This window comes from Gymnoscopelus braueri, assembly GCF_963280865.1.
Source record: "Gymnoscopelus braueri genome assembly, chromosome: 1".
In the NCBI taxonomy this organism is placed as follows: Eukaryota; Metazoa; Chordata; class Actinopteri; order Myctophiformes; family Myctophidae; genus Gymnoscopelus; species Gymnoscopelus braueri.
Window position 1 is genome coordinate 6268766 of NC_137603.1, and position 23733 is coordinate 6292498.

At 41.2% G+C, this 23733-nt stretch overlaps 1 protein-coding gene across 1 annotated transcript; it reads left to right on the forward strand.

The window, feature by feature from the left end:
- The first annotated feature begins 1671 nt into the window (after positions 1–1671).
- Positions 1672–20246, forward strand: LOC308089606 (myosin heavy chain, fast skeletal muscle-like). The gene is made up of 41 exons (XM_080434421.1): positions 1672–1690; positions 2844–2880; positions 3007–3225; positions 3325–3468; positions 4026–4182; positions 4274–4301; positions 4391–4511; positions 4632–4724; positions 4809–4872; positions 5011–5109; positions 5201–5304; positions 5886–6024; positions 6116–6234; positions 6885–7034; positions 7441–7611; positions 9605–9917; positions 10825–10889; positions 11195–11282; positions 11450–11567; positions 11650–11773; positions 11874–12010; positions 12106–12361; positions 12809–13051; positions 13457–13633; positions 13724–13869; positions 14018–14108; positions 14459–14848; positions 14988–15114; positions 15258–15376; positions 15470–15666; positions 15846–16029; positions 16120–16285; positions 16641–16765; positions 16872–17180; positions 17288–17491; positions 17576–17701; positions 17917–18087; positions 18243–18347; positions 18435–18530; positions 19866–19994; positions 20110–20246. The coding sequence occupies exons 3-41, from the start codon at positions 3019–3021 to the stop codon at positions 20128–20130; spliced, it is 5823 nt and encodes a 1940-aa protein (XP_080290547.1). The 5' UTR covers positions 1672–1690; positions 2844–2880; positions 3007–3018; the 3' UTR covers positions 20131–20246.
- The last annotated feature ends 3487 nt before the right edge of the window (positions 20247–23733 follow it).

The following is a 23733-nucleotide window of genomic DNA, read 5'->3' on the forward strand; positions in this document are numbered from 1 at the left end:
TTATGTGGGTCCCATGCATGCAGAAAGACGGGCTGGTTTCTATGGTACTACCATAGCTAATGGTGAGGCACATGTAATCGTCACAATTACCTTTAAGTTCCCGATCACCACATCACCATTATTACATTTTTAGTTAGATGTCCCCGTAGCTCAATCGGTTGGGCTCTTGCCTTTGGGCCACATGGGTTCGATCCCGGGCACCGTCAACTCAGCGTATATGAGTAGCATGACTCGGGTGCGGTAAGTTGTGCGGCAAGTACTGGGAGCTGATGGTAGGTGTGGCGCTTCACCTCAGCATTCCATCTCCCAGGGGTCTAGCGTATTGTAACGGGGACAGAACAAACTCCCGCATTCTTGGCTGATAACGACAATAAGCCTCTCCAACTTACTTACTTAGATGAAATAGATAGATATTTCAAATGCAAAGAACAAAATAATTAGAATGAGTCCACCTTTAAGGCTTAGGCGTAGTCCAGAAATATTCATTATTGTTTGTTCCTGGTCTGATTGGAACATTAGTACGGTTGCATCTTCTTCTCCCCCTTGTAACCAGAGCTGTCATTTCAGAAAAAAGGACAGGGTAACAAAGTAGCCGATCTACAAGCTCACAAGTCACAACGTATCGTGTTGTAAGATTTTAGATCTGCTATTTAAGGGGGGCATATTGACACCAGATTGAAAGTGGCTAATGAATGTATGCAGACATGTTTCCTGTGTCAGATGTGTAGATGGATGGGCGTGGATTGAGATGAATTCCGAGCTGATCTGCAAAAAACCTTCAGAAGTGTAGCAAATATACATAGAAGAAGTGAATTTGAGGTTCATCATCAGCATCATCATCATCATAAACTTTATTTAAACTCGGAGAACAGTTGAGGGGCAGGCCCTCATTTTCAATGTAGCCGAGGTAACAATACAGAACACAATACTCATTCATATACAACAATAATAAAAAACACAATGAATCATAAGACAGAAAATACTTACAAACGTGTAAGTTTTAAGTATTTTCTAATTCTTTTCACTTAAAAAACATTTCAGGATGACAATTCAGTTCAAGTTCTAGAGACACAATCTCAATATATTTTAAACTATATGATCTCAACGTGGCCATGAAAAGGCTTTCCAATGATGTAAACGACCATCAAAAACATACTTGGTTTCTAACTCTTCAACAAAAGTGTTACAAACCATTGGTTGCCCTGAACTGACCCAAAGAAGGACATGAGGACACGAGGGGCGGCAATCCCCAATTGACGCCCCTGCTTGTTCCTCCGCGTCTTTGCTTGCGTCCGTTTGGGTCATCAAACATATTCTGAATAGTAAGATCACATTTAGCATTTCATTCAACTCAAGAAACCCAGCAGCACCCTGCCAATAAATCTTGATTATTTTTATTACAAGCAACTGGTATGAAGTCAATGTCAGAAATGTCTTACTAGTGGTACCAACTCTGTTGGACAAGGTTGAAGGTATTGTTACAATATCATACCACGGTATATTAATAGGATTTAGATGTTAATGACTAATAAAATCATGAACAAACAATGCATGTCGACAGATACTGATTAAAATCCTTTTAAAGGCATGCCCCTACTTATAGTTTCTGCGTTGAAAGCAATAAACCCTCAATATAAAAGAGGCGGGAGATGGTTTGAGCGCAGGCCGATCTCAGAGTTTCATTTGGGAGGTGAGTGAGACTTGTTTAACTGTCATTTATAGTGAAATAAATGTAAGATGCTAACTAACTGCCTGACAATTTGTCTTTGATAAACAAATAATGTAACCTTAATTCATACAATGACATTAGAATAGATTAGAATATAACAGAACTAAGAAACTAAACACAAATTATATTTGAGCAAATATAATTTAATTTGATGGCATGAATATAACTAACACGTATCCTAAAATGGATCAAACTGTGGAACTATTGACAAACTGAGCTTTTTATCTCTTACCAAGTGGTGTAATGTAATATTTAACACATAGAATCGGTAGTCTTTTCGTATAGTGTGTTCAACCCAACATTGCACAATGTACATATTGTCACGGAGCAGCCCTTGCCCTAGTGACTTGACATGGACAATGCACACTCACTCATCAAACTACACGCCTGCTTCTAAATTTAACATCGCTGGCCAGCTTGGAAGTGACTGTTTGGGAGTGTTGTGTGTTTCATATTATTTGTATACCGGTATACAAATATGAAACACACAACACGCCCAAACAGTCACTTCCAAGCTAAAATGTAGAAGCAGTTGTGACGTTTGATGAGTGAGTGTGCATTGTTCCTGTCAAGTCTCTATCGGGCACGGGCTGCCCCGTGACACATATACTATGTATACAATATATAGATACAAGGTTTGTGACTTCTATCGTGACTACTAGCCGTTTTAGTATAAATATTAGTTACTGTTACTTTTGCTGCCTTAGTATCAGTATCTGTTATAGCATACACATGTTGTTCTAAAGCTACATTATGCCTCATTGTACATTTATATGCCTCGTGCTTCATTGCACATTTACTGTATATATGTTTCCCTTTATTCTCCCTGCCCTTATTGTGCTATGCTGAAGACTTTTCATACTTAATTAAATTAAAATTAAAATTGTATTTGTATTCTTATATTATCTTGTTTTTTATTATATATTGATTTAATTCACTATTACTATTGTCATTGTTGTTTAAGCACAGTACGATGTAGCGTGCAAAATTGCACTTTGAGTACTGACAAATAAAACCTTCTTCTTCCTCTTCAAAATGGTGAACACACACACACACACACACACACACACACACACACACACACACACACACACACACACACACACACACTTAGGGTTTGCACTTGAAGGTTCCAGCTGTAGAGGGGAAAAGTGAGTGTTTGCACTTTTTCTATTAAACTAACCTACAAGACTATATAGTCCTAAAAAGTCCTACAATTCTCTGTTCAGATCTCAAGTCAGCAAAGGCATCAACGCCATCTTTATTTCTGTCTACAGAAAGCCGCCACCATGAGTACGGACGCGGAGATGGAGCAATATGGCGGGGCCGCCATGTACCTCCGTAAGCCAGAGAGGGAGAGACTCGAGGCTCAAACTGCACCCTTTGATGCCAAAACTGCAGCATATGTGGCCGATGTTAAGGAGCTGTATCTCAAGTGTAAAGTTATAAGTAGGGACGGTAACAAAGTCACCGTGGAAATAAACGACACCAAGGAGGTACGTAGGTAGAGGTGTATCTAAAATCAAATCGTGGCACAGTACAACTGTAATCACAACACATTCTGAAGTTGTTTTTTTCTTGTTTTTATTGTCTAGGAAAGAACTGTGAAAGAGGACGATGTGACCCCCATGAACCCTCCCAAGTATGACAAGATTGAGGACATGGCCATGATGACCCACCTCTCTGAAGCCACTGTCCTGTATAACCTCAAAGAGCGTTATGCAGCGTGGATGATCTATGTAAGATGTATACCTGCTGACTCTGAGAACAGTAAAGCATTCTGCTCTGAGCTGTCAATAGCGAAGATAAAAGAAAAAAGTAACATCCTGAAAACAAGATGTAATAATGCTTGGCTGTTCCCTCATGCCACTTGGAACTGGTGGCTGTAATCCCCCAGCCAGTGATGGAAGAAGTCCTCAAATGTTTTACTTAAGTAAAATGATCAATACTGCAATGAAGAAATACATTGCATTATACATTGCAAATACATTGTTTCCCATATCAAAATGTACAAAGTAACTAGTAGCTAAAAGTTTTTAAACAATTGTAGTGGAGTAAAAGGACAATAGTTGCCTCTGCGATGTAGTGGAGTAAGTAAAAGTATTGAAAATTGGAAATACTCTGGTAAAGCAAAAAATACCTCACAATTGTACTGAAGTACTGAATTGTACTGAAGTACAGTTGAGTACTTGCTTTCCACCATTGCCCCCAGCCCTAGTGATCCGTTGTCCCAGATTATGTGTAGTGCTCTCTGCTATGTTGTATGTTATAATGTTCTCTCTCTTGTCCCCTTCAGACCTACTCTGGCTTGTTCTGTGCAACTGTGAACCCCTACAAGTGGCTCCCAGTGTACGACCAGCAGGTTGTAAATGCCTACAGAGGCAAGAAGCGTATTGAGGCTCCACCTCACATCTTCTCTGTCTCTGACAACGCCTATCAGTTCATGATGATGGGTACGTACTGGTCAGGACAATGTAAACACATATACAGCTATAATGGTTTTGTGCTGCATACATGACTAAAAGTACATTTTACATTTTACAGATAGAGAGAATCAGTCTGTCTTGATCACGTAAGTTTCTCATCTACAAAGCATAAAAAAATAACAATGTAATCAAATTCCCTAACTGCGTTTCTCTGAATGTATGCATTTATAACCAGTGGAGAATCCGGTGCTGGAAAGACTGTGAACACCAAGCGTGTCATCCAGTACTTTGCAACAGCAGCATCTGGTACTGGAGACAAGAAGGAAGCACCAAATATCGGTGCTGGCAAAATCAAGGTATTTGTATAGGTTTTAAACTTGGACAAATTACACATTTTGAACGTAAAGAATGTATATGCAAAATAGCAATTCAATTTAAAATAATTCTGACCAAATTCTAAATTGGGTGATGTCTAGGGGTCACTGGAGGATCAGATTATTGCAGCCAATCCCTTGCTGGAGGCCTATGGTAATGCCAAGACTGTGAGGAATGACAACTCCTCTCGCTTTGTAAGTGTAAATAATAAAATGTAAAATCCTGCAATCATTTCATAATGTAGAGGGATTTGTTACAAATTGTGCTTTATGAAACAGGGTAAATTCATCCGAATCTGGTTCAATAATAGCGGTAAACTGGCCAGTGCTGATATTGAGACATGTAAGTATGAAATTCACATATGATAATTAAATCATATGTGCCTTAATTTTTAGAGGAATACATTTTGACTTTGTACATTAATAATAACAATAACAATAACAATGATAATAATAATAATATATAATATATATATTATAGATCTGCTGGAGAAGTCCAGAGTGACCTACCAGCTCGCTGCTGAGAGAGGATATCATATCTTCTATCAGATGATGACCGGTCACAAAGCTTACATTATTGGTAAATTGAAAATGGACTAATGATGTAGTGATTACATCAATTAATTAATAAAAACTCATTTTCACCCTTTTTCTTTTTAATCCCTTTTCAGACATGTGTCTGATCACCACCAACCCCTATGACTTCCCATTGTGCAGCATGGGTCAGATCACTGTGGCCAGCATTAATGACAAAGAGGAGCTGGACGCCACTGATGTCAGTAAACATATTTTTATAATAGGTTTTTAATATTCAGTGTACAGTCAGTTGCTCTGCAAGTGCAATGCTTGTATTTTCCAAAGTGATGTTTGTTATGGTCATGAAGTGTGGGTCATGACCGAAAGAATAAGATTGCTGATACAAGCAGCCGAAATGAGTTTTCTCAGACGGTGGCCATCTCTCTCTCCCTTAATGATAGAGTGAGAAGTTCGGTCATCCGCGAGAGACTCGGAGTAGAACCTCTGCTCCTTCACTTGGAAAGGAGCCAGCTTAGGTGGTTCGGGCATCTAGTACGGATGCCTCCCGAGCGTCTCACTAGGGCGGTCTTCACTTCACGTCCCACTGGGAGGAGACCCCCTGGCAGACCAAGGACTAGATGGGGGGATTACATCTCCACGCTGGCCTTGGAACATCTCAGGATCCCCCAGGAAGAAGTTGCTAATGTTGCTCGGTAAAGGGAAGTCTGGAGCTCTCTGCTGGAACTGTTACCCCCGCGACCCGATTCTGAATAATCGGTTGAAGATGGATGTATGGATGTTTGTTAAAGTAATGTGTTAATGTAAATCCTTTGAACACAGGATGCTATTGACGTCCTGGGCTTCGACAATGAGCAGAAGCAGTACATCTACAAGTTCACCGGTGCAGTGATGCATCATGGGGTCTTGAAGTTCAAACAGAAACAGCGCGAGGAACAGGCTGAGCCTGATGGCACAGAGGGTGAGCATTATCTTCAGCCAAGGAATGAAAACAATCAATAGTTTATCATAAGTAATTTTAATACATTCTATATTTTTATGACTTATTTTAGAGGCTGACAAGATTGGCTACCTGATGGGTCTGAACTCAGGAGAGATGCTGAAGGCATACTGCTATCCTAGAGTGAAGGTTGGAAACGAGTATGTCACTAAGGGACAAACTGTTTCACAGGTGAGAAAGTTACTTTATTTGATTATTCTGAATTCATACACACCTTATATTCTCTACATGACTTACCATTAGAACTGTAATGTATTTTATTGTTCTGAATTCATACGCACCTTACGTTCTCTACATGCTTCCACACTATGCACAAATAATAACACACACACACACACACACACACACACACACACACACACACACACACACACACACACACACACACACACACACACACACACACACACACGCACACACACACACAGCCCGAACCTCTAGTATATTATATGTACAGTATGATACACTGCCAAATAAATAATGAGAGACCACACTGAGTAGAACAACTGCTCCTCCACTTGGAAAGGAGCCAGCTTAGGTGGTTCGGTAAAACTATAAGCAATTAAATACACACACATTTTAACATTCAACATTTTAAAGTAATAAAAAAGTCATTATATTCAAAACAAATCACTTAACAATTCACATAATGTCTCATTTCAACAGAGTGGGTGACAGTCTTCCAGGCTTTCAAGTTAATCATTCCGTGCTATACCACAGTGCTATACCCACACTAAATGGGGGTGGAAAATGCATGGATGTATTTTGGAAGAAATGTAATACCATTCACACCCCTACTAATAACTTTCCTATTTCCTCAGGTAATGAACTCAGTGGGTGCCTTGGCTAAGTCCATCTATGAGAAGATGTTCTTGTGGATGGTCATCAGGATCAACGAGATGCTGGACACCAAGAACCCGAGAAGCTACTACATTGGTGTGCTGGACATCGCTGGTTTTGAAATCTTTGATGTAAGCATGGACTTGTTTTTTAAGTTGTAGACTAATGACTTTTTGTCACAATTACTTTAAAGGAGTAGTTCACCCAAAAAATGACTTATTTTCTATCAATTACACACCCCATGAAGCATTGAATTCATGGAGATGTTTTTGTTTTTATCGCATTCCTAAGCCAATCATTTGATAACCGGCGGTCTCTCCGGTAAGAGACACAAAGAGTCTCCTTTGTGTAAGTAAAGTGTTTTTGTGCAATTAAGGCGTTAAGAGGTTAAGAGGTTTCTGCCCGACAACAGCGATATATATACTTTAGCAACATAGGTTTTTTCAGAACACTTGTTAGGATTCAGAAGACATTTGTAGAATCGGCCTCAGGTCTTAATGGGTTAAAATATTAAAGTAATGATATTTCCACCTACAGTTCAACACCCTGGAGCAGCTGTGCATCAACTTCACCAATGAGAAACTGCAACAGTTTTTCAATCACACCATGTTTGTACTGGAACAAGAAGAGTACAAGAAAGAGGGCATTCCCTGGGATACCATTGACTTCGGCATGGACCTGGCCGTCTGCATTGAGCTCATTGAGAAGGTAATATACTGTCTGCATTGAGCTCATTGAGAAGGTCATATACTGTCTGCATTGAGCTCATTGAGAAGGTAATATACTGTCTGCATTGAGCTCATTGAGAAGGTAATATACTGTCTGCATTGAGCTCATTAAGAAGGTAATATACTGTCTGCATTGAGCTCACTGAGAAGGTAATATACTGTCTGCATTGAGCTCATTGAGAAGGTTATATACTGTCTGCATTGAGCTCATTGAGAAGGTAATATACTGTTACATTACATTACAGTCATTTAGCAGACGCTTTTATCCAAAGCGACTTACAATAAGTGTATTCAACATAGGTAGGGAACGAAAACTACTAATCACCAGAAGTCTTTAGTGCATTTTCTGCAAAAACAAGCAACCAAGAGTATACCTAGCGCTAAGGTAAAAGTGCAATATATCAGCTACCTATTTCCTTAAACAGATGAGACAAAATAGCTAAATCAAATGAGCATGAGCTAAAACAAATAAGTGTATCGACTAAACAAGATCCAATAAACAATCCAATAATCCAATAAACAATACAGCAATAGAAAACAAGCGTTCGTACAACTAGTTAACAACAAGTAGGTCAGGCAGAGAGGAAGGGTAGTGTTTCCTGAAGAGGTGAGTTTTCAGCCTGCGGCGAAATATGGGCAGTGACTCTGCTGTCCTAACATCAGTGGGAAGTTCATTCCACCACTGTGGGGCCAGAACAGAAAAGAGTCGTGACCGTGTGGATCGGCCAGAAGGACCCTTGAGTGACGAGGCAATCAGTCGCCCCGAGGTGGCAGACCGAAGTGGTCGGGCAGGGGTGTAGGCATCGACCATAGCCCGGAGGTAGGAAGGAGCTGTTCCTTTCACTGCCCTATAGGCTAGCACCAGGGTTTTGAACTGGATGCGAGCCGCTACGGGGAGCCAGTGTAGAGAGCGGAGAAGGATGGTTGTGTGGGAGAACTTGGGGCGGTTGAACACCAGACGAGCCGCAGCTTTCTGAACAAGCTCCAGAGGTTTGATGGCAGATGCCGGAGCACCAGCAAGGAGGGAGTTGCAGTAGTCCAGGCGGGAGATGACGAGAAAAAAAAAAAAAATGACTGTAATGTAATATACTGTCTTTATTGAGCTCATTGAGAAGGTAATATACTGTCTGCATTGATCTCATTGAGAAGGTAGGTACATGGACTTGACTGTCTGCATTGAGCTCATTGAGAAGGTATACTATTATTTTGTGATGTTAAACACGTCATGAAATGGCTTTATTGCTAACTTTTCTGCTAAGCTTAGTCAAATGGCTAATTTATGAAGATAAACCATCCCAATTGGAGCCACTAGAGGAAAATGGTACACAAATCCTACAAATGGTCTCCTAAGTGGGCGTCTGATGGAAAATCTTGCAAAAGTCCGAAGTTTACTGGCGTCTCGAGCAATGGGAGAGAGGAGGTCTCGTCTCACAGCAGCGTAGCTGTTTGTTGTCTCATTGTGCATTTGGCAGACAGAGAGAGCGCTGCTGACTGATTCTGACTGAGACACGTTTATGTTTTCAGATACATATTTTGATGTACTGTTTAAGTTTAAAATAAGTAATGGCCATCATCTTGAGTTGGATAAAGAACATAGCAGTCCAAGAGTGTTTCCCTAATTGAAATCAGGAGCGAGTGGAGGAACGTGAGATATGGGACTCACGCAGGTGAATTCAATCAATATTCATATATATTCATAAGGGCCTATCTATGTCATTCCGCAGTACGTTCGCGTTTTCAGGAAGCAATTAAAATTAGATTTTCATGGACTTTTGACGTAAGAATACAACAAATATATATTTCTTTCCTCAAAATTCTGGCATCTAATGATAGATATGTGCTCATTATGACCGTGGGTATGCTCTAAAAGTGCGAAACCCGTATTTTTTTATTTCACCACGTCTTTAATATTGTCTATGTTAATGCATTATGTTTTTGCTTTTGGTGATTTGTCTTTTGTCTCCTTCACAAAGCCCTTGGGCATCTTCTCCATCCTTGAAGAGGAGTGCATGTTCCCAAAGGCCTCAGACACCACCTTCAAGGCCAAGCTCTATGATCAGCATCTTGGAAAGTGTAAAGCCTTTGAGAAGCCCAAGCCTGTCAAAGGCAAGCCTGAGCATATGCAGCCCCACTTCGCCCTGGTGCACTACGCCGGTACGGTGGACTACAGCATCGCAGGCTGGCTAGAGAAAAACAAGGATCCCCTCAACGACTCTGTGGTGCAACTGTACCAGAAGTCTTCAGTGAAGCTGCTGTCTGTGTTCTATCCTCCTCCTGAGCCTGAAGGTATGTTTATTAATATAATCATATAATATAATATATGTGTTCTATCCTCCTCCTGAGCCTGAATGATATAACAGTTAAACTGCTGGCTGTGTTCTATCCGCCCCATTTTTTGGGGGGGAAATCAATATATCTAATCAAATCAATTACCAAGTTCATAAAATAATGACATAATTATTTGACAGTAAAATCCTCAACTTGTGATATTAAAGCTGCACTATGTAACTTTCCTCTTCTACCCCGGATTTGAACCCGGTTTCCTGTGCAAGTGCTGGATCTTTTACCATTGAGCCAATCTGGGAACCCATCGCCAAATAAAAAGTAAAAACAGCGCCCTCTGCTGTTTTTTACTTATTCACTTGGCTCTGGGACAAGCTCATCGGAGCACCCGTGCGCAAGGAAACCGGGGTTTTTGGTCTGCCTTCAGCGCTCCACTTCCGGTGGTGCGACTATGTTTTCATTCCCACTAACAATATTTCTCCACGGAACACTAACACCAATTTCTCCCAAAGAACATGGATCGTTTTGGTTATAAGCCCACTTGTTTCTATGATGAAAGAGCGATATAAAATGTTACTAACTTTCCGTGGTTTTGTCGGCTTCGAGGACGCTATTGTTAAATGAGTTTTGGCTTGTTTCTAGTGGGGAAGGAACGGCACACACGTAAATCCCACCGACTACATTTGATTGGGTAAAGCGTGGCCTGCTTCCTGATCTGATAGCACGCCCACTTGTAACCAATGCGCACGGGTTGTCAACACGGCTACCGACAGATTCAAACGCAGAGCAGAATCTGTTCTTGAGAGATTACCATTGAGCTAATAGAGCCTACAATATATCTGTTGACTTAACAAATGAAGAATAATTTGTTAAAGTCAAAATAAACTGTCTGCTCATGATTCTACCAAAGGAGCGTCGGCAGGAGGCAAGAAGAAGAAGGGTGGTTCCATGATGACTGTGTCTGCTGCTTTCAGGGTAAGAGTATTTATTCATTATCAACATTATTTAGTCATGCATCAAATAGGCACAATATATTTTCATGTTGTAAATATTAATAAACAATGTTGTGAGCTTATAGATCAGCTATTCTTGAATAGCTATAGAATAAAATAGTGCTTGTTGTATGTTTTGCCTAAATGTTTTAAATAATATTCTAAATCTGCAAAGTTACTAGTAACTAAAGTTTGCAAATAATTGTATTGAAGGAAAAAGTACAATATTGTATAATTTTTTACTGATAATGAACCTACTGTACTTGGCTCTTTATTATGTCTCGACAGGAGAACCTGGGGAAGCTGATGACCAACCTGAGGAGCACTCATCCTCACTTTGTGCGTTGCCTGATTCCTAACGAGTCCAAGACTCCAGGTAAACACCAAATTATTATTATACATATAATTATGTGTATATATATATATATATATGTATGTATGTATACATACACATATGATTCCTAACAAGTCCAATACTCCAGGTAAAAACATGAGAATGAGAATGACAATGAGAATAATAATAATGAAGCAACATCTTTACAGGCCTGATGGAGAACTTCCTGGTCATACATCAGCTGAGGTGTAATGGTGTGCTGGAGGGCATCAGGATTTGTAGGAAGGGCTACCCCAGCAGAATCCCCTATGCTGACTTCAAGCAGAGGTATAATTCCTTTAGTACAGGTTTTAGTTCCATAACTATTAACGGAAGGCATGCAAAATGACCATGAACTTTTGCAAAACAGGTACAAAGTACTGAATGCCAGCGCATGTCCCGATGGCCAGTTCATGGACAACAAGAAAGCTTCTGAGAAGCTGCTTGGGTCCATTGATGTACCTCACGAGGAGTACAAGTTTGGACACACCAAGGTAAACACACTGCGAACCTTGTTTAACGTTATTGAGAGAGGACCAAAAGTTGGTTTTGCAGTCGATTATTTACATATATAGTTTGTAATATCCTATGCAGGTGTTCTTCAAAGCTGGTCTGCTGGGTACGCTGGAGGAGATGCGAGATGAGAAGCTGGCTATTCTGGTCGGCATGATTCAGGCTCGCTGCAGAGGTTTCCTCATGAGGATAGAGTTTATTGCGATGATGGAAAGAAGGTATACTTTGACATAATTTACATAATTTAATGTAGTATTTAGTTACAATTTCTTACGGTACACTTTTTAAATTACCGGAACTGTTTTCCCAACAGAGATGCCATTCTCTGTATCCAGTTCAACGTGCGCGCATTCTGCAACGTGAAACACTGGCCATGGATGTTGATGTTCTTCAAGATCAAGCCTCTTCTGCAGAGTGCTGAGACTGAGAAGGAGCTGGCCAATATGAAGGAGAACTATGACAAAATGAAAACTGACCTGGCTACTGCTCTGGCCAAGAAAAAAGAACTGGAGGAGAAGATGGTGTCTCTGGTACAGGAGAAGACTAACCTGGCAATGGCTGCCGCATCAGTAAGTCCAAGGACGTTTTGTAGTTCAAATCGTATTGTAATCTTAGCTTGAATCTTTTCTCTTATCTTAACTCATTATGTTCATCCTGAAAAAATGCTGATGTAGTGAGTTTGTGCACCGATCTGGGATCGAACCGCGCTCCCCAACTCGGCAACCAAACGCAGAACAAGAATAGAGCTAAGCTCTATTCTTGTTCCGGGATCACTACATCTACCCCCTCATTTTTTTGGGAGCGCGTCCTCACGCTTCAGACTTCACGCATCACGCCCCTCACAACGCACTACGTCCCTCATGTCCCTCACGTGAGGACCTCCCGCTCCACATCCTGCCAACTACGCCAGATTGTAATGGAGCTAAACTCGATTGGCAGAGATATGTTGAGGCCGGGTCTTGTCCGGGGTCACTACACTGACATGTTTCCTTATTTTATTTATTTTTGACCTCAAGGGAGAAGATAGTCTGAACGATGCTGAGGAGAGATGTGAGGGTCTTATTAAAAGTAAGATCCAGTTGGAGGCAAAACTCAAAGAGACAACTGAGAGACTGGAGGACGAGGAGGAGATCAACGCTGAGCTGACCGCCAAGAAGCGGAAGCTGGAGGATGAATGCTCTGAGCTCAAGAAGGACATTGATGACCTGGAGCTGACCTTGGCCAAAGTGGAGAAGGAGAAACACGCCACTGAAAACAAGGTTCATGATTATACACTCTATGATCATACACTCTATGATCATACACTCTATGATTATACACTCTATGATCATACACTCTATGATCATACACTCATACACTCCATGATCATACACTCTATGATTATACACTCTATGATCATCATACACTCTATGATTATACACTCTATGATCATCATACACTCTATGATTATACACTCTATGATCATTCACTCTATGATTATACACTCTATGATCATCATACACTCTATGATTATACACTCTATGATCATACACTCTGTGATCATACACTCTATGATCATACACTCTGTGATTATACACTCTATACACTATGAACAAGGTTCATGGTTATACACTCTATTAGTTGTCTTATCAATTTATAATACAAGTTCTGTCGTGCTTATTCAGGTGAAGAACCTGACCGAGGAGATGGCCTCTCAGGATGAAGGTCTTGCTAAGCTGACCAAGGAAAAGAAGGCCCTCCAAGAGGCCCATCAGCAGACCCTGGATGACCTGCAGGCAGAGGAAGACAAAGTCAACACTCTGACCAAGGCCAAGACCAAGCTGGAACAGCAAGTTGATGATGTGAGTTCATCAAGTGAATCAAGATGTTTTGAACACATTATGTTTATTGTTGTTACTGAATTATTCATTGTTGTTTTTATTATTGTGCAGTTGGAGGGTTCTCTGGAGCAAGAGAAGAAGCTCCGCATGGACCTGGAGAGAGCCAAGAGAAAGCTTGAGGGGGATCTGAAACTGGCCCAGGAATCCATAATGGACCTGGAGAACGACAAGCAGCAGTCAGACGAGAAGATAAAGAAGTAATGTGGAACACAATAATACTAATTAATAATAATAATTCATGTGAAGAATTACAAATTAATTTATAATAATAACAATGAAATGTCATGGAGAAAAAACACCTGCAAAATGACACTAAAATTAAATATGATGTACTGTATTTCACAGGAAGGAGTTTGAAACAAGCCAGCTTCTGAATAAGATTGAGGATGAACAATCTTTGGGGGCTCAGCTGCAGAAGAAGATCAAAGAGCTCCAGGTATTTAACATTTCTTTCAAATCTAAAGTTGAACCGCCTAAACCCTAGTTGACCAGGGTCCCCCATGGGTCTATACTTAAACCCTATGTACTTAGTTGATCAGGGTCCCCCATGGGTCTATACTTGGCCCCCTCCTTTTTTCCCCTTTACACCAAATCTCTTCGCCACTGCTGATCCACAAGCTCACGACATGTCACATCACAGCACGTAGTGAGCTTGTAAATGTTTGCCTATTATGACATGCCCAAACTAGGGATGCAAGGGTTCATTCAAGTGGTTCAATCTTTTTATAATAATTATGAGTAAATCATGATTTTCACACGTTATTCTAATATCATTAATTTGAAAAGGCTCGTATTGAAGAACTGGAGGAAGAGATCGAGGCTGAACGTGCCGCTCGTGCCAAGGTTGAGAAGCAGAGAGCTGATCTCTCCAGGGAACTTGAGGAGATCAGTGAGAGGCTGGAGGAGGCTGGTGGAGCCACCGCCGCTCAGATTGAGATGAACAAGAAGCGCGAGGCTGAGTTCCAGAAGCTGCGTCGTGACCTCGAAGAGGCCACCCTGCAGCACGAGGCCACCGCCTCTGGCCTCCGTAAGAAACAGGCTGACAGTGTTGCGGAGCTGGGTGAACAGATCGACAACCTCCAGCGTGTCAAGCAGAAACTGGAGAAGGAGAAGAGCGAATACAAGATGGAGATCGATGACCTGTCCAGCAACATGGAGGCTGTCGCTAAGGCAAAGGTAAGAATGGAATGTCTGTGGATAATTCTTCAGATAATACTTGTTCAATGAACTGAAAAGAAAAAAAGGAAAAAAAAGCTAATACATGTACTGTAGGTCACACAGTAATTAATTGAATATGTGTAATGTTAATTAACAGGGAAATCTTGAGAAGATGTGCCGCACCCTTGAGGACCAACTCAGTGAACTCAAGTCCAAGTGTGATGAGAATGTTCGCCAGCTAAATGATATTGGAGCTCAGAGAGCAAGACTGTTGATGGAAAATGGTAAATGTTCTTTGTAAAGTCTATTTGACATGGTTTGTCAATATCACCAAATTCCATATTTAGAGATGATGAACAGTTTCCCAGGCCTTTTACGAATATATATCCAACAACCTTTTCAAACGGATATTTAAATTTATAACTAGGTGAGTTTACTCGTCAAGTTGAGGAGAAAGACGCTCTTGTCTCACAGCTCACCAGAGGCAAGCAGGCCTTCACCCAGCAGATTGAGGAGTTGAAGAGACACGTTGAAGAGGAGGTCAAGGTGAGGAGCATTTTATTTTACAAAGCGGCCTTGTATTATATTTTTGTGTTATTATATTCAGTTGACATTATTTTGGCAATTTTCTTTTGTCAGGCAAAGAATGCCCTTGCCCATGGTGTGCAATCAGCTCGCCATGACTGTGACCTTCTGAGGGAGCAGTTTGAGGAGGAACAGGAGGCCAAGGCTGAACTGCAGCGTGGAATGTCCAAGGCCAACAGTGAGGTGGCTCAGTGGAGGAGCAAGTATGAGACTGATGCTGTCCAACGCACTGAGGAGCTGGAGGAAGCTAAGTAAGTGGTTAGTGTTTTACACAATCAGGTACCACTCTCTATACAGTGATCAATGCTTTACACTATCAGGCACCACTCTCTATACAAAGTAAGTGATCAGTCTTTTACACTATCAGGTACCACTCTTTATACTAAATATTATTCACAATGATTTGATCTCATTCTAAACTGACCAACAGGAAGAAGCTAGCCCAGCGTCTTCAGGAAGCTGAGGAGCAAATTGAGGCTGTGAATTCCAAGTGCAGCTCTCTGGATAAAACCAAACATAGACTCCAGGGTGAAGTGGAAGACCTCATGATTGATGTGGAGAGGGCCAATGGTTTGGCTGCCAACCTTGACAAGAAACAGAGGAACTTCGATAAGGTGCTTTGACATACAGTTTTTTTTTAAACGTAATGATTTTAGCCTCCATAAAGTGGTGGTAAATCACACGTCATTACAAATGGTGTGCAGGTCCTAGCAGAATGGAAGCAGAAATACGAAGAGGGGCAGGCAGAGCTGGAGGGAGCTCAGAAAGAGTCTCGTTCTCTCAGCACTGAGGTGTTTAAGATGAAGAATTCCTACGAGGAGTCTCTGGACCAACTGGAGACCATGAAGCGTGAAAACAAGAACCTGCAACGTAAGACTTTCTCTACATACTTCTTTCAATATCAGTTTCGCTTCAATGTTTTTTGTCAACTTGTTTTGAGCCAAGGCTGGTGTTTGTTAACGGGTCAAAATGGGTCCTCATTTTAATCAGTTTATCTCAAAGTTGGGTTCATGTGTGTTCAATATTCAAAGTAAATATAAATATGCCTTTAAACGTTTTTAAAGTCAACATTCTACAAATTTATCTCAATTGTCAATTGAGTACTTTATTTAGAAACGAAACGTTACAATTGTCAGAAGTGGGATCAATCAATATATTTAGAGGCTACACCCAGTTTATTCAAATGCATTTCTAATTTCTGATTGATGATTTTCAATCAATGCAGAGGAGATCTCAGAACTAACTGAACAGATTGGTGAGACTGGAAAGAATATCCATGAGCTGGAGAAGACCAAGAAACAGGTGGAGACAGAGAAGTTAGAGATCCAGACAGCCCTAGAGGAAGCTGAGGTAAGACTTTTAGGTTGTAGATGAAGAAGGCAATTGTCAAAAAGTGGAGTTATACATATTACATTTGTAGGTCCATTCTACCTTTTGATCCTGTGTTACATATTAGGGTACTCTGGAGCACGAGGAGTCCAAGATTCTTCGTGTCCAGCTGGAGCTCAACCAGATCAAGGGTGAGGTGGACAGGAAGCTGGCAGAGAAGGATGAAGAGATGGAGCAGATCAAGAGGAACAGCCAGAGGGTGATTGACTCCATGCAGAGCACTCTGGACTCTGAGGTCAGGAGCAGAAACGATGCCCTGAGGATCAAGAAGAAGATGGAGGGAGACCTGAACGAGATGGAGGTTCAGCTGAGTCATGCCAACCGCCAGGCTGCTGAGTCCCAGAAGCAGCTGAGGAATGTCCAGGCACAGCTTAAGGTGCAAAACGTAGATAGTTAGACACATATCCAAACAGTGAAACTGCTCTGAACAATGAGTCACATTCTGTTGTTTCTCTTCACCACTTCAAATGTGATTTATCTTAGGATGCTCAACTGCACCTTGATGATGCTGTCAGAGGTCAAGAGGATGTGAAGGAACAAGCTGCCATGGTGGAGCGTAGGAACGGCCTCATGATGGCAGAGATTGAGGAGCTGAGAGTGGCTCTGGAACAGACAGAGAGAGGCCGCAAAGTGGCTGAACAAGAACTAGTGGATACTAGTGAACGTGCTGGACTGTTGCACTCCCAGGTCAAGTCAATGAAAAACTGAACACCAAATGTTTAACATACAAGTCATGCATACTTACATTGTTCAACTGAATGTTTATTTTAGAACACAAGCCTTTTGAACACCAAGAAGAAACTGGAGGCTGACCTGACCCAGGTCCAAGGTGAAGTGGATGATAGTGTTCAAGAAGCAAGGAATGCTGAGGAGAAGGCCAAGAAGGCCATCACTGATGTAAGTTAGGATGTCCTGTCCTACCCTCATCTATTAGATATCCTTATAGCCATCACTGATGTAAGTTAGGATGTCCTGTCCTACCCTCATCTATTAGATATTCTTATAGCCATCACTGATGTGAGTTGGGATGTCCTACTCTCATCGGTTAGATATCCTTACGTCATGATTCATATTAACATACAATACAATACAATGCAACAATGACATTCCAGGCTGCTATGATGGCCGAGGAGCTGAAGAAGGAGCAGGACACCAGTTCTCACCTGGAGAGGATGAAGAAGAACCTGGAGGTCACAGTCAAGGACCTGCAGCACCGCCTCGATGAGGCTGAGAACCTGGCGATGAAGGGAGGCAAGAAGCAGCTCCAGAAACTGGAGTCTAGGGTAAGATGTGGTTTAATACCAACACAGGTTATAGTCATAGACAATGAAATAAGAAGAATTAACTTCATATTGCATAATTCAATTCTGATGGTGTTATAGTCATAGACAATGAAATAAGAAGAAATAACTTCATAGTGCATAATTCAATTCTGAAGGTGCGTGAACTGGAGGGAGAGACTGAAGCTGAAGTGAGACGTGGAGCGGATGCTGTTAAAGGTGTCCGCAAATACGAGAGGAGAGTGAAGGAGCTGACATACCAGGTACTGTAATACCATGTTCACTTCAGTGACAAAATCAATAGATTGCATGAACATACAACTAATGTTATAACTTCACTGTCACTTCAGACTGAAGAGGACAAGAAAAATCTTGCCAGGCTTCAGGATCTGGTAGACAAACTGCAGATGAAGGTCAAGGGCTACAAGAGACAGGCTGAGGAAGCGGTAAGAAAAATATGATGTTTTTTCGTGTGTGTGTGTGTGTGTGCAACCACACTAAGGAATCATATGAATCATGTTTTCTTAATTAGTGTGGTTGCAATATAAATGCCATAATCAATGATGACCAGAATATTACTACTATAGGTTCACTCCTTTTTTCCCTCTTAACCAAATATCTCAGCTGAAAACATTACAAGCTCATCATGATGCATTGTACGTTTGTAGATCTGCTTCATTTACGCAGAATATCCGTCTGTTTTCACACAAGGTTTGCATATTATAACATACCCAGAGAAGGGATGCTAGGGTTCAAGTTCACACTATGGAATCATAGGAATCAGTTATGTATACTGCTGGTATGATGTGAATATGACCATCAACAGTGTGTTCTTCACTGTCTATTTAGGTGCTTTCTGTGAGCGGCACAATAGAAATAGTCTCCACACAAATCTCAAAGATTGGCGTGGCACGGCAGCCACACCATAGTGCCACACTGCACATGCAGGTTATGTGTGGATGGATGCTATGGCCTGTTAACGTATGGATGCTGAGCTTCCTTGAGTCCACAACGCACGAGCGATGCACGCATGCACACTGCACGCATGCACACTGCACGCATGCAGTGTGTTTCAGGCATCATGATACAACTACATTACCCAGCTGCCATTGAGAAATGTCTGCCTGAGTGCCGAGCAAGCCGTGCCGTCATGATCACAAAGATGGTTGATTGATTTAGAAAGATAGACCGTCCCAATTGGAATCACTAGAGGTGAAATGGTACACAAATCCTACAAATGGTCTCCTATTGTAAGTGCTGCTGATGGCAGCTCTTGCGAACATCCTATGTTTACTGGTGCTCAATCCCACAAGAGTGTGTTGCTGGGAAGGAGAAAGGTTGATTGTCTCCTGATTTGTCTCTCTGAAAAAAGCCATTTTAGGATGAAAATCTTGGGAAGATTGTGTGGCTTGTGACGATTGGGTCCAATATTTAGTTCAGTGACCATGGGGATAAAGAATCGTGTTCACGTTTTCTCTTCCATTGGAATTAATAGACTCCAACCTTTTTCCGTTCTCCTAAAAAGGCGGCCACCTACTTCACGCAGATACTGGAAATAAACCGGAGATGGCATGCCTGTTTTTCTTTTATTTTTATTTTTGTCATGGATGATCATGCTGAATGATGATACCATGCAGGGCTGGACCCAAGACACTCATTAACATGCAACACTGCATTAGCTGCAACCACACTTTACAATTTTACTGATATTGTCTTAAACTGTTATCGCAAGATGCTCTTTTCAAATATTGAGGCTTTGAACCATCTCTATCATATTGTAGGAGGAACAAGCCAACACTCACCTCTCCAAGTGCAGAAAGGTTCAAAATGAGCTGGAGGAGGCTGAAGAGCGTGCTGATATTGCTGAATCCCAGGTCAACAAGATGAGAGCTAAAACTCGTGACTCCAAGGTAAGAACTCAATACAATATGAACAAGGCACATTATGTTGGTTATCATTAACTGAGATTTAACTAAAGATTTGTGTTGAATATATTAGTCTAATTGTGTATTCATCTTTTAACAGGGAAAAGATGCTGCTGAATAGTTTCTTCAATCCAAGAATTCACCCTAAAACGTCATAAAATATGACGCATTAGGGCTATATTCAATAAAGCATTATAAAATGTCATAAAATATGATGTATAAAGCCTATATTCTCAATAAAGCATTACAAATATACATTTTTTGTCACTTGTTGTTTTCATTATCTCTGCCAGGCCAAATAGCTGGGAATTAAGGAATTCGGCCAAAATCATCAAGATCACTTGGTGACAAGTTTTTGATTTATGGCATGGTGTTAGGTATGGGCATAAGGTTTTCAAAAACCATCGCAAGCAAGTTGGGATTGCCCCCTAGTGGTCTGTTTGCAATGATTCCAATATTAGATATTTCAGTATATGGTTGAAGCCCCAAATAATTGCTAAAAGAGATTTTCAATGGATTCTGTTACTATTGGGTATGCTAAATAACATATCATATCATATTAGAAAATCAAACTTCTGGAAAGGCATCATTTTCAAGATTGCACATATTCCCTCCCAGATGATGTGAAGCCTGCGGAGCTAGTTCAGACAGGCAACTCAAGGCAGCATGCCAACCTGGGGCCTATTTCACGAAAGTAGAAAATTAGCCATGGCACACAAAAGCCAAATCCAAATCCAGTTTTGACAAAGTCTGCTCGGTACAGCCTGGTTTATTCCGTTCCACGAACGCCAAGCCAGGCTGAGAAGGAGCTACTTTGTCGAGCTAGACTTTGTCAAACCAGACTGTGTCGAGCCAGGATGGTAAAGCCAGGCTTCACGTATTCCTGTAAAAGACCATGAAAGTCGATAGCAGAATCCTTGACCAAAATAAATAAATAACTTGACCAATCATGGAGCCCAAAACCAGAGCGGCGTTCTTCTCTGTGGCTGAACAGCAGCACTGCAGCATGCAGCTCATGGAATCATACAAGGAAGTAAAATGTATAATAAGTAAGAAAGGAAACACGGCCGCAATAAATATAGATCCAGGGAGAAAGCGTGGCAAAGTATTGCCGACAAATGAAATGCATGAAAGTCGTCCAAAAATATAAAATTTATTTATATACAAGTCCATAAATGTATATTTCAGTTAGGCTTAAACATGAGGAGTTTAAGTGAATATTGGAATTATAATTATAAACACTTAGAATGATTTTCTAATTTCTAATTTCTAAAATTGAAGATCTACAAGTGAAAAGCTTGCCTTTTGGCCCGGGGGTCCCCGGTCCACGGGGGTCTGGGGGTACACAGAGGTCTGGGGGTCCGGGGGTCCACGAGGGTCCGGGGGGCCGGGGGTCTCTGTGTTGACGGGGACCCCCGTGGACCCCCGGCCGCCATAAGACAATCTTTTTTCAGGCTTGTAGATCTTCGATTTTCACATAAGAATTGAATAAGTGGATAAGGAAAAACTCATTGGTTTGTGATCACATTGACTGCTTAATGAATAGTAAAGGCAATAGGATTAGTTAAACCTGGCAGTTAGCCTGGTCCGGACCAGGCTAACTTCACAGCTAAATTTCCATGGTAACTAAGGTAGGATTGCTTAAATTTTCTTTCGTGAAACCGAGTCATGGATAAACTTATCCAGGGTGAACTGGCTAAGCTAATCTGGCAAGATAATTCAGCTTTCATGAAACCAATTCATGGCTAATCCTGGATAAATTAAGCCACGATAGCTGTTAAATCCAGGCTTAACCCCTAATTCTGCTTTCGTGAAATAGGCCCCTAATCAGGTGACCAGTCACATGCTCTCTTCTCCTGATCTGGGCGGCTATTTAATCTTCTCTGCCTACCTGTCATTCTGGCTTCTCTCCTCGCTGTGCTGGTGTTGCTGCCTCTCTGCCGTCTCCTCTGCTGTCTGTTGCCTTGCCTCGCTGTCTGCTGCTGACCATCAAGTTTGCAATCCCACCGCCTCCCAGGCATCCACCTGTAGGCTCTGTTTCTAGATTCCCCTTGGGGGTCTTAATTCATTCCCTGTAATTCTATTTGTCATGTAACATTAATTAAAATGGTCATGCTTGCAGGGTCCCCCCCTGCCCTAGAGCACACCTCCAAAATCACATTATTTCCACAAATGTGAAAAGGTCAACCGTATGTTGTTGTACAAATGCTATTCACCCCTGCAGCTTCGTCGCAGCCTTTTGCCTGTAACCCACGACTGACACAGCCCTGGGGTAGGCCACCCAGCCTGGCGAAGGCCTGCACTCCGTGGAGTGCACTTAAGTTAATGTATACAATCAATTGGAAGCTCCAACCAATGTTTCTATGTCGATGATACAATCTAATGAGCTTGTGAGGTTTCTTGTCTTGTCCTATGTGTGGTTCTCTCAGACAAAACACAGCAACACAAATACTACATTTTTATTTTGTTTGTAATCACAATCATAATGTAGATGTATTTAAAATGAGTGAATTAAAAGTAGTTCAGGAGCAGGTTAAATTATTTAGACACTCTTCCCAGATCCTCTACCAAATTCTGAACTAACCATTAAATAAAGTGAAGTAATTAAAACACATCAAACTCATCTCTGAACTTAACCACCTGCAAGCTACAACCATTTGATCACACCTCTGATCAATAGACATGATAGAACAAATATTCACTGCAAATCATTTCAGATCAAGTGGTGTCAAATCACCTGCTATAAGAGTGAACTTGAAAAGTGATAGTTTCAGCTTACACTTTTTACAAGAATTAATGTGATTACATGCATTTTCTGTATCATCATGAACAATAATGTTATAATTATAATGTAATAATACATTTTTCTGTACTATGAGTAATTCAATAAACAACATAACAAATAGCTGAACAATTTCAATCAGTTTGTCTGACACAGTGGAAGATATAGATTCAATTTAAAACATACTATTACACACAGGTCTGGTAAGAGATCTATCCTGCTCTCAGAACCCCTTGAAGCATGGCAGTTTCCCAGCTTTGTAGATGTAGAGCAAAGGATGAACAAACCCTGACAGCATAACGATTGTAAATGTGATGAGCAAAGCAACTCCGATGGAATAAGTCAGATAAATTACAACATCAGTAATATGGATCAGTGTTGTCACTACCATTACTATCAAGCTGATCAGAATAATTTTGAAAGCCTTTTTCTTCATGTCATTTCCCTCCCCTCTGTCCCTCTGTCCTTCTCCTGGTCCAGGCTGTTTCAGAGCTCTGAGGACCGAGAAGCAGCAGAAAGACATCACAGAAATGCACACAATGTCAAAGCCAAAAAAGATGTAATACAACACTGTTGCTTTTGGTTCCCAAAACTGTAACAGGCTGAATGTAAGACTCATCAGCCAGAAAACACAGCAACAGGCCACCCTGTACCGAAGAGCTTTGTGCCTGAGAAATACCACAGGGTGAACCACCGCTATGTAACGCTCCACACAGATACAACACTGGAACCATGGAACAGAGAAGAAGACCAAACCAACAAAAGCAAATAATCGAATAATTTCACAAATAGTGTTGTGCGTGAAGAGCCGTGCTATGTCGAAGACAGAGGCCAGGGAAGAGATGATCATAGAAACAGTCAGGTTAAGATAAAAGAACTCTGAGTAGAGGGTATCGTCCCACCAGCTCCACTCAGTATCAGCCACACAACGTAGCTGTTGAT

Excerpts from the sequence above, each read along its gene's own strand:
- LOC308089606 (XM_080434421.1), top strand. The coding sequence starts at position 3,019 with ATGAGTACGGACGCGGAGATGGAGCAATATGGCGGGGCCGCCATGTAC. Across the intron at positions 13,052-13,456 it reads AACACGCCACTGAAAACAAG|GTGAAGAACCTGACCGAGGA; the intron begins GTTCATGATTAT and ends GTGCTTATTCAG. Across the intron at positions 17,492-17,575 it reads CTGGACTGTTGCACTCCCAG|AACACAAGCCTTTTGAACAC; the intron begins GTCAAGTCAATG and ends TGTTTATTTTAG.